Below are 20308 nucleotides of genomic sequence, written 5' to 3' on the forward strand. Positions count from 1 at the left end.
TCGGATGTGTCGGAAAGATGTCGGGAGGGGTTTTTAGAAACTAATAAAAAAACAAATTATATAGCTCGTCAGGAAACTGTAAGACAAATCTATTAAGCATAATTAATCTATCATTAGCACATGTGAGTTACTGTAGCACTTAAGGCTAATCATGGAGTAACTAGGCTTAAAAGATTCGTCTCGCGATTTTCAACCAAACTGTGTAATTAGTTTATTTTTTATGTACATTTAATGTTCCATACATATGTCCAAAGATTCGATGAGATGGATGAAAAAAATTTGGATGGGGAACTAAACAGGGCCTAAGAGTATTTTTTAAGTTTAGAACTAAGGAGTTCATTGCTTTCACACACGTCTCTGGTTAACGTATGCTTATCTTTAGCAACAGAGTGACACATGAGTTTAGTCCCTTCTGGCAAATCAGTAGCACACTAGCGTCACAACTATCACTAGGGAGTAACTAATGTTCTTTCGTTGTATTCTATCTGATTCCAGTTGTTCTCTTGACTACCTTTTATTTGGTTGGCATTTTGTTAACATAGATCCTGATGTTTCGATGTAGAACTATAAGAGGCCACCATTCTTTTCTTCTTCTTTTTTGTTAAGACGGGAAGCCATCAAATTTGGTAATCACCTGTAATTGCTAGTCCAGAAGGATGTCGAGTAGCATTCACCTGCCATCCCACATGATGGCCTTTCACATGATCATGTATGAACTGTGGCTGCAGGAACCATGTGATCAAGTACTAAGGCCTTGTTTAGATACACCCAAAAACCCAAAACTTTACAAGATTCTCCGTCACATCGAATCTTGCGGCACATGCATGGAGTATTAAATATAGATAAAAAGAATAACTAATTGCACAGTTTACCTGTAAATCACGAGACGAATCTTTTAAGCCTAGTTACTCCATAATTAGACAATGTTTGTCAAATAAAAACGAAAATGCTACAGTGTCAAAATCCAAAAACTTTTTGCACCTAAACAAGGCCTAAATCCAAGATCACCCCAGGATGATTCCAACAGAGCCCCAGATCAGCTGACAAAGGCAACGTCATGTTTGACCACCTGGTAGCGTAGGCAGAAGATGCCTGTAGGGTTTAACATGGAGCACTGGATCTAGCAACGCCAGACAGCTGCCTGATCTGATGAGTTATGGTGAATGTCTGCATCAAGGTAATGCTTCTGTACGGCCCCTTATGTACTCCCTTCCTACCGAAGTCGTTTAGGACAGCGACACTATTTCCAAAACACAACTTTGATATTTTATTTTTATAAAGATATTTAGAAAAAATAATATATGTATACTTTAATGAAGTATTTTTCAATTTATATAATTCACATTTGCAAATCTATTTATATAATTCACATTTGCAAATTCAACAATTTAAAAGTTATTGATGATTTATATTTCCAATGTTTGATCCAAACTTAAAATGACTTCTAATCCGATACTAAGGGAGTAATTGTTGAGGCTGCACCCTGAGTTGTGCCCTGTAGATTTGTATGCAGGAGTTCTTGGTTTTCTTTATTCTGTTTTCTCCAGGTTTGCTCACCCTGAGTGGCAGCAAGGTTACACATGCTGCTAGATCTGCTTTAAGCTTCAATCGCTCGTAATGCTGTACTACTTCTTGTAAACTAATGCAAGATAATGCTGATATTGATAGTATAGATCTGTATGCTGGATTTCTGACAGAGGCTACGATAATCCATTATCTTATCTTGTAATTTACCCTCTTCGCTTATAGTACAATTGTACCACGAAACTGGATGGATTGTTTGTCAAGGCTGCTGTTCCAGTACACATGCAGATGCAGCATGTCACACTTGCACTCTTCTTGTGATTCTCTTCGAGCCTTGACCATTAATTAACGCACGCTGACCTGCTTTACGAACCAAGCTTGTTTCACAAGCGTTTCCTTGACTGACTGCATACTGATACCACTCCATTTTTCTACTGCAGCATGTGAGCTGTGACAGTAAACATGTCATTGGGGACGCATGCCGTTGCATGAACCTTTTATCTCATATACAGAGTAATGTTCAGCTTATTTCCGGGGCATATGGATGCAGTGCAGTGAACTGGATGTTAACCTGTCACTAGCTGGGTCTGGGTTAGGACTTAGGACTAAGCAACCCGTGCTTACTGGCTAAGCTCTGGCAATCACGTGCCACGAGGCGAGGGCGGCGGTAGGGACGAGCAGTGCAGCAGGACGTGGCCGCGGCCGGCAGAAAAAACCCCGGCCGACACGGCCGCCTGTTACATGCTCGAAGCACTAAACGCCGCTGCTTCCCTAACCCCCAGAGGAAGTTTATACTCTCTGCTTTGCTCGCTCACGCCCGTGGTCCGTCTCCGTCTCCGTCTCGAGGAAGGCGACGCCATGATGGGCCATGGCGACGGCACGGTGAAAAGTAGCAAAGGAATACGAGGAAGACCACTGCATTCCCTGCTCGCTGCTCGCTGCTGCTGCGGACCGCCGGAGCAGACATGGCGGGACACCACGGTTTCGTCGCGTCCGCGCGCCGGCCGGCCGGACCACGGAGACACATGCCGGTGGCTGCTAGCGCGCCTCCAGCTCCGGCTCCGGTGCACTGAACCGGCTCATGGCAGGTTCAAGAACCATCACGATTTGGTCGATCAGAACCGTTGATGGTGTGATCACCAGACAGTAGTGTCACTGTCACAGTAAGGACAGGTCACGAGATCCATCCATGGAGACGCAAACGCAAAGATCACAAAAAGGAATTAATATGCATATCAGCATATGCATGGCTTTCAAATTCACGATCACAAACGCAAACACAAAACACAGAGGATTAGTAGGTTAATTAATTCTCGCAGTCGCAGTACCTCCAAAATTAGTGACAGATCTACGTACACGCCCTAACAAACAAGCTCGCCGCCGGTGATCACCGCCACCGTCCTTGCACTTGCAGTAAGATTATTGTGATCAGTAACGACTACAAGCACTCACTACAAGGTCAGTTTTTTTTTCGTTCCCCTCAGGGAACGGCGGCGGCACTGCCGCTCGCGGCGGCGCCGGCCGTGGTTCGCTCGAGCACCATCACGGCGTCCCTCATGGAGGGCCGCTTGCCGGGCGCCATGGCGCAGCACGCGAAGGCGATCCTGAAGCACGCCAGCAGCGCGTCCTCCCTGCCGTCGGCCTCGCCGCGGAGCGTGGGGTCGGCCATCCGGAGCACGCGGCCGTGCTCCTCGGCGGCCACCAGCCCCGCGTGCCACTGGCACAGCTCCACCTCCGAGTAGACCCGCCCGGAGAGCAGCTCCAGGAGCACCATGCCGAAGGCGTACACGTCCCACTTGGCGGTGGGCCGCAGGTTCTTCAGGCACTCGGGCGCCTGGTACGGCGCCGGGGCCGACGACGACGACGCCGCCGCAGCCGCAGCCGCGGATGCCGACCCGCAGGGGCTCGCGCCCGGCCCGGGCATCTGGGACAGGTCCGGCAGGCTGCTCGTCGAGTGCATCGACCGCTTGCTCCCGAACAGCCGCGCCGACGCGCCCGCGCGGTAGTGCGACGCCGCCTCGCCCGACAGCAGCCGGTCCAGGCCGAGGTCCCCGATCCAGGGCTCCATGTCCGCGCCCAGCAGGATGTTGCTCGGCTTCAGGTTGCCGTGCACGCCCTTCTTCTCGTGGATGTACGCCAGCCCGCGCGCCACGCCGCGCGCGATCCGCAGCCGCGCCTCTAGGCTCAGGTGCAGCGGCGACGACGACCCGAACCGCCCTGCAGAACAGATGCAGCAAAATCATCCGGTCATTGCGTTGTGGAGTAATTTTGCAACTACTCAAGCAACCAAGGACAGTTCTTTCAGTAATTTGCTTGATCTGTAATTTTGCAACTACTCAAAGCAACCAAGGACAGTTCTTTCAGTATTTTGCTTGATCTGTAATTTTGCAACTACTCAAGCAACCAAGGACAGTTCTTCAAGACTTCACGCAAAATTGCAATGATTTGTGTGAGCAATGACATGTTTTTTTATTTTTTGCACTATCAGTACCTACGACCAGTAGGATTAAGCTCTAGACAATAGATGGATCATTACTACTATGCGCATTTAAGCTGCAGCACGTACAATCAGTAAAGTGCCATCTTTTCATAGGACTGAAGCCGTTGCAGCCAAAGACTCCAACTTCGCAAATGATTATAGGTTATGAACTGTACAGGTGAGAGTGTATCACGAGTTCTGTTAAGATGTCGGTGTCAAATCAAGCACCTTTCCGATGCGATTTTTTAGTATCTGAATGAAAGTTAGTGCTGAATGTGGCAACGCAAAATAGACGACGGAGGAACTTACTGCTGAATGCGATGTTGGCAAGGCTGCCATTGGGGGCGTAGTCGTGGATGAGGAGCTTCTCGTCGGCGCCCCAGTAGAAGCCGCGCAGCCGGAGGATGTTGGGATGCCGGAGCCGGGCGACGGCGCGCACCTGCGCCTCGAAGTCCTTGAGCTTCTCGGCGCCGCCGCTCTCGCCGATGCGGCGGACGGCCAGCGCGGTGCCGTCGGCGAGCACGGCCTTGTACACGATGCTCGAGCCCGTGGCGCCGAGGATGTAGGCCGACGCCTTGAGCAGCGTTTCCATCTCGAGCTCGCCGTCGCCGTCGACCGTCACCAGCGTCGCAGGCGCGGGGGCTGCCTGCTGCTGCTGGGGCAGACTGTGCTTCTTGCTGCCGCCATGCTCCTGCGGGGTGCTCCGGCCGATGAAGCTCCCTCTCTTTTTGAGGTCCTCCTCGTCGTCGGACTCGCCGTCCGATGACGCAGAGTACTCGGAGCTGTCCGAGCCGTCGTTCCTGCGGCCAATGCAGCACCCCGTCGACGTCGACGCTTTCTCCTCTTTGCCTCCGGCGATGTCAAGCGTCTTGACCCCGCCGTCGAATCCTCTCGCGCTCTTCAGCTGCATCGGCGGCGTTGGATCCTCCTGCTCCCGACGCTGCCGCCTCTTCTTCCTGACGTGGTACGCGTACATGAACAGCATGAAGAGGAGCCCGACGCCAGCAATGTCCCCGACGACGATGGCCACAATGGCCGCGGGACGAAGCTTATCCTGCTCGCTCGGCGGCTGACCCGGGGTTCCCGGCGGGGCACGAGCGGGGTTCTTGGGGATGGCCGCGAACGCCGGCGGCGAGTCGGTGGCGTTGGGAGGGTTGGACAGCGACGACGGGATGGAGCACGCCTGCTTGAGCGGCGGCCCGCACAGGTTCGGGTTGCCCTCGTACGCCGCCGCCGGCTGCGCGGCGAACGGGCCGGCCTGTGGGATCGCGCCGGTGAAGTTGTTCCGCGACAGGTCCACCGTCGCGTTCGCGGGGACGAGCGCGGCCAGCTCGGTCGGCACCGCGCCAGCGAGCTTATTCGACGAGACATTGAGCAGGCGCAGCCGTGCCCCGCCGAAGTCCGACGGGAGCGAGCCGTTGAAGCCGTTGCCGCTGAGGTCAACGAGCTGCAACGTCCCGAGGCCCCCGATGGGGAGCTCGCCGCCGAGGCGGTTGCCTGCGAGCCCCAGCACGACGAGGCTCGGCAGCCTACACAGCGCGGCGGGGAGGCGGCCCGCGAGCGCGTTGCCCGAGAGGTTGAGCTCCTGGAGGCCGCGCGCGTAGGCCGCGGCGTCCGGGAGCTCGCCCGAGATGGCGTTGCCCGCGAGCGAGAGCACGCGGAGCTCCGTGGCGTTGAGCAGCGTGGCCGGCAGGCCGCCGCCGAGGCTGTTCCCGGACAGGTCGAGGTGGCGCAGGTGGTCGACGCGGCCGAGGTCCGGCGGCAGCGTGCCCGAGAGCTGCGCGTTGGGGAGGACCAGGCTGATGACCCGCGACACCGTGGCCGCCGCCAGCGACGCGCCGAGCCCGCCACCCGCGTTGGGCGCGGGCGCGGGAGCGGAGTTGCCGTCGACGGAGGCCGAGGTCACGTTGACCGCCGCCGGCGAGGCGTCGGGCTGCGGGAAGCCGTTGCAGACGACGCCGTTCCACGCGCACGGCGCGGCGTCGCTGTAGCTCCAGCCGGCCAGCGCGCCCAGCGGGTCCGCGGTGACCGCGTTCTTGAAGGCCATGAGGAGCACCCCGTCGGCATTGAGCCCACTGGAGCGGGCGCACAGCGAGGCGAGAAGCAGCAGCAGCAGCAGCAGCCTTCCCACCGCTCCCGCCGCAGGTCCGCCGCCGCCCCTCCTCCGCCCATCCATTGCCGCTGCGGCGAGCGAGCTTCCTAGACGGCCAGCGCCGGCGCTAGCATGTCCGTCCTCGACCCTCCTAGCTCCTCCTTGGCCCCTAGCTTCCTCGGCTGGACAGCAAGCGTTGACCGACCCGCCCTCGGCCTCGGCTTCCGTGGTAGCTCAGCGCCCTCCCCTCGCGGTCAGGGCTCCGGAGGAGCAGCAGCAGGTGGAGAGGGAGAGGCCTCGGTGCGAGCAGGGAGGAGAGGTTGGCAATGGCATGTGATGCTGGCGGGGAGCGGAATAAAGAAGCCAGGCGCCGGGTGGGTGGCCGCGTGGGGCGTGGGAACGGGAAGCCGAGGCCGTGAAATCTCCCCCGGTTTTGAGCTGCCGTGGCCGGCCGCTATAGAATTTCGAGTTCTGGCTCGGGCCCGGACGGCAGCCGGCATGCAGTACACACGTCGTTGTCGCCTCTGACCTCGCTCCGCTTCCCTATACTACTACCGAGGTGAGACAGACTGCTCCGGTCCGTCTCCATGGATGGATGGATGCAGTAGCAGGCAAGTAGTAGGAGCAGGCAGCTGTGCAGCTCTAGGGGGGCCGTCGTGTGGTGTGGTGGCGTGGATCATGGCATCGTAAAGCGTGACGCTGAGCCTCGACCTGCCGACTGCCGTGCGTGCCCTCCTCCGGTCGGTCGGCTCGGCCGCTCGGGTCACCATCGCCGGCCCGCCGACCGGCCGGGCGCGCGATGCTTTTGATTAGTTTCGCGGATATTACGACGTGGTCTTTGTCTTTAATCATGTGTGGTGTTGTTGTGGGTGCTGATGCAGGGGAAAAACAAATGAAAGTGACGGGTGTACACGTCGACGGCTTCTTCTTTTTTTCAGTTAGATCAGCGCCTTGAGTTTGGTACTGTACCGGACGAGTGCCTGGTCGTCTCTCGTCTCGTTTCTTTTTTTTTTTTAAAAAAAAAACCGAATCTTTTGGACAGGAAACGGACACTTCTTTCATACTTCAACGCTGCATGCTAATGCTACGTCCGGGCAGCTGCCTGCCGCTTTCATGCACAGTTACACTTGCCGCTCCCCTCCTCCGCCTACCGGGCATTATATAACAGGCATGTAACTTAAATAATAAAATTATATAACAGTAATATAACAGGCTATATAAGGCCTTGTTTAGATGCAAAAAAATTTTAAATTTTGATACTGTAGCATTTTTGTTTTTATTTGACAAACATTGTCTAATTATGGAGTAATTAGGTTTAAAAGATTCGTCTCGTGATTTATAGGAAACTGTGTAATTAGTTATTCTTTTTATTTATATTTAATACTTTATGTATGTGCCTTAAAATTCGATGTGACGGAGAATCTTGTAAAATTTTAGATTTTTAAACAAGGCCTAACCTGGCCGGCAGACGATCGATGACAAGACAACCTTACCAATTTGCCATCATCACGAACACACTGGGGGCCTTGTTTATTTCCATCCTAAAATCTAAAATTTTTCAATATTTCTTATTACATCAAATCTTTAGACATATGTATGAAGTATTAAATATAGATGAAAATAAAAACTAATTGTACAGCTTAGTCGAAATTTACGAGATGAATCCTTTGAATCTAATTAGTTTATGATTGAATAATAATTACCATAAATAAACGATGCCGAGAAATTTTTTGGTTCCGGAACTAAACACGGCCGTTAGCCCTATTCGCATTGGGGGTCCTCTGGAATAAATGCATGGACGGGATGATCGTCCTGCAATGAATGCGAGACGATTTCTCCATAAACCCTTACTACAGTGCCATCAGTGCAGGGGGTCCCTGGGAAGAGGAAAACTCGGTTGTCACGTTACTGCACAAAATGCCCTAGTGTGAAAAGGAGTTGGAGGACGAGAGGGAGAGGCCCAGGAGATCGAATCTTGATGCATGCATGCATCAGCATACGTGCGCCCATGCCAACCAAACCAAAATGTGTAATGGTGGCCACCCACGCATGCATGTGCCCATGCACGCACCGCGCAGCTTTGTGCATTGCTACCGTTTTGCTAGCTCCTGTTCCCGTGTCTCAGCCTTGTTAGTTCACCCAAAAATCAAATAAAATTAAGATTTTCCATCGTATCAAATTTTGTTGTACATATATAAAACATTAAGTATAAATAAAAAATAACTAATTATACAGTTCACCTGTAAACCACGAGATGAATTTTTTGAACATAGTTAGTTTTTAATTAGACACTAATTATTAAATACAAACAAAAATAAAAATGATATAGTAACTAAATCCAAAAAAATTTTAGACGTAAAGTCCTCAGTTAGGTGTTGGTCAGACGACGACGACAGTGAAGTGAGCGCCGCTGCCCTGTCGTGTCGTAGCATGTACACGTCTGTCGTCCCATGGCCACGAACTACGCACGCACACATGTTCCTTGTCACATGGCGTGTACGCTTGTTGGGTGGTCGTGCTCATATGCATGCATGCTAGCTAGCTTTTGCTCGGTCCATCGTCTTCGGAATGCATGGATGCGTTTGAATTGGCCATCACATTTATATATACACATGCATGACATCTTAGCAGCAAGAATAATCAATAAGTCGATGGGTGCAGTCGCTTTCACGATCGAGGAAATGATTATGCTTTTGTTTTCCAGCTCGAGTTTGTTGCTTGTTCAACGTCATGAATGCATGGAGCCAACAGTTTTGGACAAAAACATATTATTATACTATACGTACGCATTATTGGAGGAGAATCCGTGGTCGTTCATATGCATGCAACAAGATGATGCTACGTATGACAGTTAGGTCATAATTTCAGAATCATGCTGCATGCATGGTGTAATGGGATTATTGTTTGTAACTGGTCAACATCATAGGCACTGTGCCACTGCAGTGGCGTATATATCTCTGAAGGACGTACGACGAAGTTGTAGCGCAAAAATAAAACATGCATGTGTGTACTCGGTGAGCCAGTATGTATATATGTCTACGTACACGTACGTGCGTACAGCTAGCGGTACAGGGAGAGATGACGAAGAAGTACAAGCTGACACAATACATGCATGAGCGAGAGACATGCTCTGTTGTCCATGCACAAGATTTTCTGTCATGCATGAAAAACAAGGCACGTGTGTTTTCTGAGAAAATTAATGGTATGGTATATAATAATATGATCACTTCCAGACTCCATGGAGTATATATTATTTTTAATTAAAGTCGTTGTCAATGAAACATGAGTTGTTTTGGTAGATTTCTTTTGGTCAATATATAAAAGGAAAAGTTTCGGGTTTTCTGCTTCATATATTATTATTATTTCAGGATTTAACACGTTACACATTCATTCTTCATTTGAGATGTTGAATCTGTTTGTTATTTAACCGTGTTTTTCTCCCATTACAAATCAGCGAACAATATTTGACACATCAAACTAGAAATCCGATGTGAAATGAGCCAACAAGCAAAAGTCATTTGTACGCCTTGTTTAGTTCCCAAAAAATTTTGCAAAATTTTTCAGATTCTCCATCACATCGAATCTTTAGACACATGCATTGAGTATTAAATATAGACGAAAATAAAAACTAATTACACAGTTTGGTCGAAATTGACGAGACAAATCTTTTGACCCTAGTTAGTTCATAATTAGACAATATTTATCAAATACAAACGAAAGTGTCACTATTTATATTTTAAAAAAAAAATTGGAAGTAAACAAGTTTGGAGTACATACTACCGCCACCGTCAGAGAAAGAAAAAAAAAATCTAACTGCAGTTCTGAACATTTGATCAAGTATATTGAAAACATTAGCAATATTTACGGCACTAAAAAGAAATGCTACATAAAAGACAACTTAATGATATACTTATGTAATATTAAAAAATAATTTTTTATGTAAAGTTTCTTTTAGGACTACAGTTGATCAAAGATAAGTTAAGATGATTTAATTAGGCACGCGGGGCGGAATAGTATAGGATAGCAACAAAACTATGAACTTGTTTAGATCCAATTGTTTTTAGATTTTGACAACACTTTGTTTGTATTTGACAAATATTATTCAATTATGGACTATGTTTAAAAAATTTGTCTCGTAATTTATAAATAAATTATGTAATTAATATTTTTTATTTATATTTAATGCTTTATATATATATATATATATATATATATATATATATATGCTACAAGATTGGATGTGATAAAAAAATTTATAAATTTTTTGGATTTTCGAGTGCAGTGCGTTGCACGTGATGACTGCACGACGGGCCACATGGGACGGGAGATACTTATGTCACCATGATGCGAGCGTGATATGAGATTGGTACTCGATCGCAAGGTTTTCCTGGGCCGGTAAAAAAAAAAAGTGGCCCGTCCTCGTCTCATCTGGGATTCATGTAATGTACTGCGGCTGATGCGTGCTGTCCTTTTGTGTTCGAGTGCATATGTTTTCTTTTTGAAACTCCCCAAAATCTTTATAGACTCGCCGGGAACGTCGTCCTAGGGCTTCATCATTGGTTCTGTGGCCTGGGCATGTTGGTTGCTTAATGCTAATGGAATCTGGATTACAGTTAATTAATGTGTGGGCCGGTTGCAGCTAAGAGGTAGGAGCACTCTAAACAAGCATCATGGTAAAAAGATAGTTCTACTGCTGTATCCAAAAGTCCATCTTCTTTGCTGGACCTGCACGGGGTTAAAAGGGACTTTAACCGAACAAAACTTCATCAGTTGAAAGGCAGTGCTGTATTGTTCTTTTTTTTTTTACCATGGTGGAAGGAAAGAATGCTCATCTACCTATACTTCATTACTTTAGATCACTTGGCATTAACTTTGGATATAACCAGTACGAATTGAACTCCGTTTCCGATAGCAATGACCTTGCATCACACATTAACGGCGAGGCCGCCGTACAAATAAAGCTATCACCAACACTTGTACTCCTGGTTATTACATTCAGACAGAGAAATAAAACAGAGGCGCCAGCAGCAAATCAAACCTAGAGAGAGAGAGAGAGAGAGACAAATACAACCATGCCAAGCGGTAAAGTGTGATGCAAGATACAGACTGATCTATGCGTACGTGGCTGGTACGTACAGTGGAAAAAATTGGCTCTGGGCATGTTGGTTGCTTAATGCTAGCGGAATCTAGGTTAACTAAGGCCTTGTTTACTTCTCAAAAATTTTCAAGATTCTCCGTCACATCAAATCTTTGGTCGCATGCATGGAGCATTAAATATAGACCAAAATAAAAACTAATTGTACAGTTTATCTGTAATTTGTGAGATGAATCTTTTAAACCTAGTTACTCCGTGATTAGACAATATTTGTCAAATAAAAACGAAAGTACTACAGTAGCCAAAAACCAAATTTTTTGCGAACTAAACAAGGCCTAATGTGTGCGTTGACACTAAGAGGTACTCTATTTAGTTTTCTAAAGAATGTCGTTTTTATGTTGTCTTAAGTCAAATATTTTAAATTTTAGCTACACAAAAATTCTTTGAGTTGAATTTGAAAATACGAAAGTGATGTAAGTAGTTCATCTCGAAATGTAGTTTCATAAAAGTATATTTTGACTATGTTTTATAGCAAAAAGTAATGGTCAAAATTGTTTTTTGGAAATCGTATCGCTGTTCAAAATGATATTCTTTAAGAAACCGGAGGGAGTACTACTGTATACATACACTAAACAAGCATCAGGGTAAAAAGCTAAGATATTTTTTTTACTAATGTATATTCCTACTCTATCCAAATGATGGACCTGCAAGGGTTAAAATGGGTCTTTAACCGAGCACATTCTATCCTTAAATTCAAATGCTTGCTGTGTTATGTTTTAGACCATGTTTGGATCCGGTGTAGTAATAGTAATAGCTATCGACAAAAAACTAACAGCGTTAGATCCAAACATGCAAGTGATATAGATAGTAACTACTCCCTCTATCCCAAATTATAAGTCATTCTAAAAATATTGGAGAGCCAAAGCATCTTAACTTTGACCAAAATTATAGATAAAATTACAAAGATCTATAACATCAAATATGTAGACTATGAAAATAGAATTAATAAAAAAATGTAATGATACTAAGTTGACACTATAAATATTAATATCTTACCATATAAATTTGGTCTCCAAGATTTTTAGAATAACTTATAATTTGGGATGGAAGGAATACATACTAGCAAAAGTAAGCAGGGTAAAAGTTGCTAATGAATTGGTAAGACCTAATTAAGTAAGCTAGTTTTAGTGGAGTATGTATCCAAAAAGGTCCTGGTCCCCTGGTATAACTTTGCTTCAGTAGTTACCTGTACCAGTATCAAAAGTTAAAGCACGCTGGTCTTGAAGTTTTTACTGTTACCATAGTGGAAACAAAGTTTACTTGACTACGAGCTCTATCTATCTATCTATCTATCTATCTATCTATCTATCTATCTATCTATCTATCTATCTATCTATCTATCTATCTATCTATCTATCTATCTATCTATCTATCTATCTATCTATCTAATCCATACGAGAGCATTGCCCCCATCACATTAACGATAACACACACCCCCGGACCGTACAAAGTCACCACCAAACACTCGGTACTAGTATAGCTGCTAGCTGCAAAGCAAACCCTGGTGGAGATATCGACAAGCATATAAACGACAGTGCCAAGTAAAGTGTGTGATGCACCGATTACGGCACGTCCCATCTCCGTCACGCGGTCACATGTTTTCCCGGCCGCTGCTCTCGCTTGGCCGCGACCGCGACCGACAGGCAGAGGCCAACGCCAACGCCATGCCACGCCGCGCCTAGCCGAGCCAGGGGAATCGACAAGGCCACCGCGCACCCGTGGGCCGTGGCGCTTGTTGGCGCCCCTGTGAGCAGTGGCAGGAATATCCACGTCTCAAATTTGTCATTCAATAATTTTTTTTTTCTTTAACAAATCACCTGACAATATTATCAATATCTCGACGTCTGTGACGAGACCGTTCTTGCTCTCGCGCCGCCGGCTGTCCGGACCAGGAATTCACCGCGGACGCCGTACCGGGCCGGCCGTAACCTTGCCGCGATCTACCAGTACTACCACCCCGGTTGGTGGGTGTGTAAATAAGTGTGCATTGACCACCACAGCAACATCTATTGGCACAGGGTTCGGGCAGGGGGCGCCGTGCCAGCTGCTGCTGCCGCTCCCCTTATAGCTTCTGGATCGATCTCCTGCGGGAAATTTAAATCTCCCTGCACTACTGCTCAGTGCTCGATCAGTCATCAGTGGTCCTCCTCCGATCCATGCCCTCTGCCGCTGCCGGTAAGTAAGACATGCGGTCTCCCCGTCGGCTAGCCATTTCTCCCTCCGGAGCTAGCGCACGGCAATGCATGGTCCACCCCGTCCGCGTCCGGCCGTTCGTCCTCGTCCCCCCCGGCGGCCCCGTGGCCGTCGTCGATCGTCTGGCGACAGGACAGGGCCGGGCTACCGTCGCCGCCTGCAGCCACTAGTGTGCATGCGTGCGTTGCTGGCTTGGCTAGCTAGTGCCTTCCAGCTAGCTTTGCTTGCAGCTAACTGCTCCTGGCTTCACCTGCACGTACAACAGGCAGGCATCCACCCACCCTTTCCAAAAACAATAAACCCTAGCCATGAATGGCATCCACCTGCTCTCTCTTCAGACCTCCAGTGACGGATCGGAGGCCATGGCGAGCGGCGTGCCCATGCATCCTGGTGGCCTCCTTCCTGGGCATCGCCGTGTGGCGCATGCAGCCGCGCGCGTAGATGTGCATGCATGCCGCACGGCACACTCGTCCGTCAACGCCACCACCTTTTTTTTTCCCCTCTCCTGTGGACAGCAAGAAATACTAGGCCCTGAGAGCGAGACTGATTGTGTGTTTAGTTGCATACTTGCATGCAGGGTTACTTTGTAAAATAACCCCCACCGTCCTTGTTTCACCTACTACGTCTACCTGTATGGCACTATGGATCTATATGGCCTATCTGGTGGTCATCTCTGGCCAGTAACATGCATGCAGTGCCAAAAACCATCAGCCATGGCCGGCCATGGGCCTGACGGAAGCTTCATGCCAACAACCATGAAACGCTAAAGGCAAAGTTCAGTGCAAGTGACAGTAGTAAGCCAAAAGGCCATTGTTAGGAATGAACACACACGACACTGGATATGGATGGATGGATGGTGCGCCGATCATCGATCGAGTCAATCGATCGTCGGTCGAACAACACATGCATGCGTGGTCTCCTTTACCTTTCGCTAATAGGGTCGCCTGCACACAGCAGCATCTGATGAGCCTTGCAAACGGCACCAGCGAGCATCCAAGCGCAATGGACAAGGGGCACAGCGGAAAAGGCCCCGCCTTTTGCTCCCAACCGCGTCCCGAGTCCGCCCCCCCGGCTTTGCTTGCTTGTGTGCTTTGCTGTGCAACCTGCCTCCAAAGCTAGCTAGCTAGCTGCATGCATGGTTAGTGTCAACTGACATATGCATTATCAAAGTCCCGGTTGATGTGGCCTCTTGCCAAGTGGATGGCCAAAGATTCCCCAACTTGGTGTGATTAGTTAGAATTTGGATCACACAAAAGTCAGTCTAGTTCACACATACGTAATGCTGAGTTCCTAGGACCTGGTTGTTCCTGATCTAATGATCTACATTCCATCACATGTGTTTGGTTGCTAAGGTATACTTAGGCCGTGTTTAGTTCCCGATGAGAAATATTTCGCGACACTGTAGCACTTTCGTTTGTTTATGGTAATTATTGTCCAACTATGAACTAACTAAGCTCAAAAGATTTGTCTTGTCAATTTCGATCAAACTGTGTAATTAGTTTTTATTTTCGTCTATATTTAATACTCCATGCATATGTCTAAAGATTCGATGTGACGAGAAATCTTGAAAATTTTTGGGTTTTTGGGTGGAAGTAAACAAGGCCTTACTAGAGTTAGTTGAGTAGTACCCAGTACCCAACCGTGCATGTTCAAACAGTAATGCAGAGGTCATGGATTTGTGTGTGGTTCAGTAACACAGTAAAAAACTGAACCAGCAGCGGGTGAAACTGAAACCTTGCAAGGAATTAATGAATTGATGGGTACAAGTTCATCCATCTACAGATCTACGTTTATATCCTATTTACCATTTGAGAACCAGCCAGTACTGCTCCGGTTTGACAAATGCAGCCGTATGGTTTTCAAAGAGATCAGAATAGGACTGATAGCCAGGAATCAGATTAGCTTACTACTATTTCCTTGCCTAAAATGATTGGAACCATACAGTGATGCAGTAGCACTATTTCTTCATAATCTATTACCCTAAAAAAAGATAGGAAGGACAAAGACACAAAGTACATAGCCTGATGGCCAGGCAGGTTCGGACAATCAGGTTAGACCAATATATTTGTCATATATAACAACTCAGCACCACCTAAAAGAAACACAAGATTTCCTACACCCTGTCAGGAATCACACCTAGCCACTTTGTAATCAGAACACAAGAAACAGTGTGTAAACACCCAAGCAATTGCATGCATCAACTCTCATCATTAACCAATCCAGGCTTCAATTACTTCAACAAACGGCCCCAGCTAGTGATGTTATTGGAATCATTTTCTCACCTGCTCAAAGGCTAGCCTCAGTCTACAAGCTTCAGCATCAGTTCATCTGGGTAAGGACAGTGGCTGCAAACATGCCATATGCCATTATGCCAAGTCTGTCTTGGCATTGTAACAGCCACAGCTTTGTTTCATTTGCTGTGTGCAGCTCCGAATGCAGTGCAGTCTGTCTTTGTCCTCCGGTGCGACTTGCGAGCGAGTGACGTGACTGACAGAGCACGCGTGCAAGTGCAATACTGCAATGGCTGCGGGCACTCACCCAGAGACTAGAAAAGCAGCCCTGCAACGAAAGGTCAAAGGTGCATGTTTGCTTTGAGAAAGGCTGACCTGTAATGATTGACGGATCAGCCAGTATGAACAATTACATTCGTAAAACCTGAACTGTTGAGAGGGTCCTCCTTTTAACTCTGTAGATGTGTGTGTGCGCAACTGGACCTTGAGATGCTAGCGCTACTACATTGTGTCTCCCACTTCTAAAAGACATGGATGCAGCCGAGCTATAAAATTCAGCAAATCACTTGAGTAGGCACTGCGTATTTCAAAAACAGGTGAACATAGGTGAAGAAAGTGGAACGTAGTTTGATGCAGCACAACATAATTTAGGGAGGAATATTGAGTGATAGATAAGGCGTTTACCAGCTTTAGAAAAAATACCATTAAATAGATTGGTACATCAGCCTAAACTGTTCACATCCTGAGAGGATTAAATGCCTGAAAGAAATTTATATTGCAGTTGCAGAGTTCTCCATGCATCAAAAGACTCAGTAACCTGTTCGCAAAAAGAAAAAAAAAGGACTCAACCAGTATATGCAATGCAAACAGAATAGTATACCTATGAACAGAGTACAACCATGTCTTCAAGATAATTTAATTACAACCATGTCTTCAAGATAAACAAGACCTGACTTCAAGATAAACAGAGTGCAAACAGAGTACGACTTCAAGATAAATTTACAAAGATGTGGATACAGTATACCTATGAACATCAGGTCCTATTGCAATTGCAATGCTACGGACTTGGGGTTAATCCTGGAACTCTGGAAAATAATATGAACATTTAGCTGACTTAATAGTCATCTAGAGGGGAAAAAGGCTGTCATTTGATAAGGATGCACCTGGCTGGAAAGTCCTCAGCTCCAAACCAACCTTACAAGGGAAGCAATTCAACATCTAGCAGCCTTGCTCAAGACCATCCAGTTTTAGAGCTTTGACAACAATATATTCCTGAAAAAAAAGGAAAACAGCCCAATCAACCAGAACATAAAAAGCATATTTTACCATCTTGCAAAGTAGTCTACTTCCAAGATCTATATCACCGACACAAATAATGTAATGTTCTTCCCAGGTCCACAAGATAAAAGTTAACTACCAAAAGGGCAGACTAATTAAAGTATGCAGATTCATTACCGCTAAGCTTGTCAGCAACATTATCAGTATAATATTTCTAGTCTAAAAAGCTCAAAGTGTCTCTCGCACTAACCAAAGGCGTGTTTCCTGTTCTTGAAAAACAAAGAAATTTATTCAATTCATCAACCAATCAGCATTGCAATGATTAACTGCTGATTTGCTTTGTCCATGTAAAACCTCCACAATCTGGGCTGGGTACCTTTTCATTGATATCAAGATGAGTAGTATTCAAGACAGTGTGAAGCCTTGAAACTCAAATAGCAGAAATCACATCTAAATAACACCTTTCGTCAACTGGTTAGTCAGAAAGAAGAAATTTGCAATACAGAGAGATCAAAATAGTTGAAGTTCACGCCCTCCCAATCCAACTAAAATTTTAAGGTGCTAAGAAAGATGGGCAACCTTGCCACATTGTGGCAACCTTCCCTTCAAAAGTTACATCTAGGTACCAACCCCTGGACTTCATACAACCTGAGGCTGTGACCTCTGGTCTCAGCTCAGTACCTTTTAACTAGTACAGCATTCTATGATGTTTCCAAAGAAATGTAGCAGGAGCTATCTTATTCCATAGAGAGTTTGAAATAGGTAGTGGCACAAAAGGTAAACCACTTGTCGGTTCAAGAGTAATTATTGACAACTTGTTGCAAATATGACAAATGGCCTGCCACTACCGGATAGTACACAAGAGCCATTTGATTGATGTGCTCGAAAATCAGAAATAGTAATTGATTTGCATATGCCGAGTGATGTTTGAACAACTTTTGCAAGGGCTTCTCTTCTGATATTTTTAAGTGTCAGTCAAAACTTCTTGCTGCCACAAATCCTAATGATTTCTGAAATCTGCAGCTGCGATCTGCAGCTGACACATGTTGATAGAAACCATTCTCTTTAGCTGGTAGACATATCATTCTTTCGATACCCATAGCATGTTGAATTTTGTGAGTTGGCAGTTCACCTAATAGCTTAAAATTTTAGGGAAATTTTAATAAAGCAACAGAGTATAATAACCATGGTTTAGGCACTTACAAAAATGAGAAAAACAGACAATTGCTTCTGAAGGGTTCTTTTAGAGCTAACAATTTCAGCAAAGCAATGCTTGATACTGAACTTTTCTGCAGTTCACGGTTATTAACTCGAACAACGAGAAAAAATAAGAGAATTTCGTGCCGTGCAGAAAGATTTTTTATATAGAGTTAATAGAGAAGGTCAATAAGGTCGACGATTACAAAAGAGACTCCAGAGTCTAGTCTATACTACCTTTTTTTTAAAAGAGTGCAGTTAACAGGTAGATAATAATATAATCCTCCCATACAGATGACAGGGGTGTTTGGCACTGCTCCACGAACTCTGCTCCACAAACTCCACTATGGAGCAGCTCCACAAAAAACTAGAGTTCGTAGAGTACCTCTTTAGGTGCTTTCACAATTCCACCCTTTTTTCTCGAACTGAGTGCGTGGAGCTGAAACCGTTTGACTAAAAAACGTGAAGCGGAGCTGAAAAACGTAGAGCAGAGCAATCCCAAACACCCTCTAAAGATCATGTGCTCAAACATATAGTGTAATGTTTTTACAGGAACCACACAACCACTAGAAAAAGTTAGCACTACGATTCTACGAAAATGAAAGAGAAAAGTACAAAGAAGCATGTCTAAGTTCGCATCACATCATTATTTTATTTGTTCACTCTCTCTCTCTCTCTCAATATAGAAGAATTGCGGCTTCATTACATTAGGATATAGTGTTAACAACAAAATGCCGAAGCACACACACCTTTTTTCTTTTAATCCGAAGCACGCACTTGACGAGACATTTGGTCAAGCAATCTCGTTGCTGTTAGAACTGAATGGGCCGGCTACCTGTGAGCTTGTAGGCCCTTTGGTGAATCATAAATATTTTTTTTTTTGCATCTAATAAAGAATCAAAATACCGGCCAAGCCAATCGCATCCCTTTACGTGCTGCTGTACTAGGCCCTGTTTCAGGCCACCAAGAAGTCCAAGCTAATTCTGCTTCCTTCTCCATCGTCCAGACCAGCAGCACACACGAGGACGGAAGTTGAGACAATGGGCCTTGTTGGGCCGACGAAGATGGAAGGAAGAGCACCTAATAGTGGCTATTGTTTTGGCCTTAATTTGTGAAGACCATGTTATTTTGTATACTATTTTGTTCTAATATACATGTATGCATATACATTCTGTACCATGTTATTTTATTCTATTTTTTAATACACATATATGTACATACTCTTTTTTTTAAGGAAAAGAGAAGAGCTCTGCCGCTCAATTAAGTAGGAAAAAATAGGTTTATGTACAACAACACCCCGGGTGCTAATTTGGCAGCACAGAATTCATAGCCGGTAGTCTTTGCACTATGTTCTCTTTGGTCCAGAAGGCGACCTGCTGCGCCAGCTTGACTGTGTCTTCGAAGATTTTCCTATTTCTTTCCTTCCACAGATTCCGTTGAAGCGCATCTAAGAGGACAACACAAAAAGGCTAATGATACAACTGAATTATACAAATATTAAAGCACGAAAATACCTGGCAAATTCAAATAAAAGTAACATCGCAAACTCAGATTCAAGTATTTGATGCCAATGAGCAGCATAGGTGTTTGCATGTGGGAAGCAGAAGAGCTAAAAAGTTTAGCAACCAGATCAATTATGTCCTGTTGTATATTAAGCCTCAATTGATGATGATGATGATGTGTGCATCTATCATGGAGCCAACTAAGTGCTACAAGTTGCTCCAGTGATAGCTTGAAAGGACAAATAGGATGGGCCATTATAACCCACCATAAGCTAAATTGCAACTTAGAAAGTAATGTGCATACATCTCCAAATTTGTTCCTCACAAAATTTGTGAAGTCTTTGATAATATGATTATCTATGTATAATTCAACGTCGCCTTCACCAATAAATGTATGTGTAGCCAATTGGAATGATTCAGTGTTTGCATTTGGCAAATGGCACATACCTCCTAAACTCTAAACATACCACACTGCTTCCCCAGGTGCCATTTTTGGCTCTAGATGCACACGAAGCTTTTCTACAACAATCATTAGGATCAATGACTTGGAATCATTGACTTTAACACGAGAGAAGATTCCTCTTCATCTATTTATAGTACCCATCTAGATAGATTCAAAATACAGAATCTGCAAAAAGAAAAGATCTAAAAGCACAA

At 45.9% G+C, this 20308-nt stretch overlaps 1 protein-coding gene and 1 long non-coding RNA gene across 4 annotated transcripts; both read right to left on the reverse strand.

Annotated features, from left to right (window-relative positions):
* On the reverse strand, positions 2740-6716 carry LOC8058390 (probable LRR receptor-like serine/threonine-protein kinase At4g37250). Its single transcript, XM_002438675.2, has 2 exons — positions 4313-6716; positions 2740-3741 (listed from the first exon to the last, which is right to left on the reverse strand). Exons 1-2 carry the CDS (start codon positions 6177-6179, stop codon positions 3005-3007), a joined length of 2604 nt encoding a protein of 867 aa, XP_002438720.1. The 5' UTR covers positions 6180-6716; the 3' UTR covers positions 2740-3004.
* LOC110431405 lies at positions 15454-16531 on the reverse strand. Of its 3 annotated transcripts, none has more exons than XR_002448903.1 (3): positions 16377-16531; positions 16099-16219; positions 15454-16002 (listed from the first exon to the last, which is right to left on the reverse strand). It is a non-coding gene; the product is annotated as an uncharacterized LOC110431405 (long non-coding RNA). The 3 variants fall into 3 exon arrangements; XR_002448904.1 differs by having other exon boundaries at positions 16099-16251; XR_002448902.1 differs by having other exon boundaries at positions 16099-16531.

The sequence above is a fragment of the Sorghum bicolor genome, chromosome 10, assembly GCF_000003195.3.
Source record: "Sorghum bicolor cultivar BTx623 chromosome 10, Sorghum_bicolor_NCBIv3, whole genome shotgun sequence".
NCBI lineage: Eukaryota > Viridiplantae > Streptophyta > Magnoliopsida > Poales > Poaceae > Sorghum > Sorghum bicolor.

Excerpts from the sequence above, each read along its gene's own strand:
- LOC8058390 (XM_002438675.2), bottom strand. The coding sequence starts at position 6,179 with ATGGATGGGCGGAGGAGGGGCGGCGGCGGACCTGCGGCGGGAGCGGTG. Across the intron at positions 3,742-4,312 it reads TGCCAACATCGCATTCAGCA|GGCGGTTCGGGTCGTCGTCG; the intron begins GTAAGTTCCTCC and ends TCTGTTCTGCAG.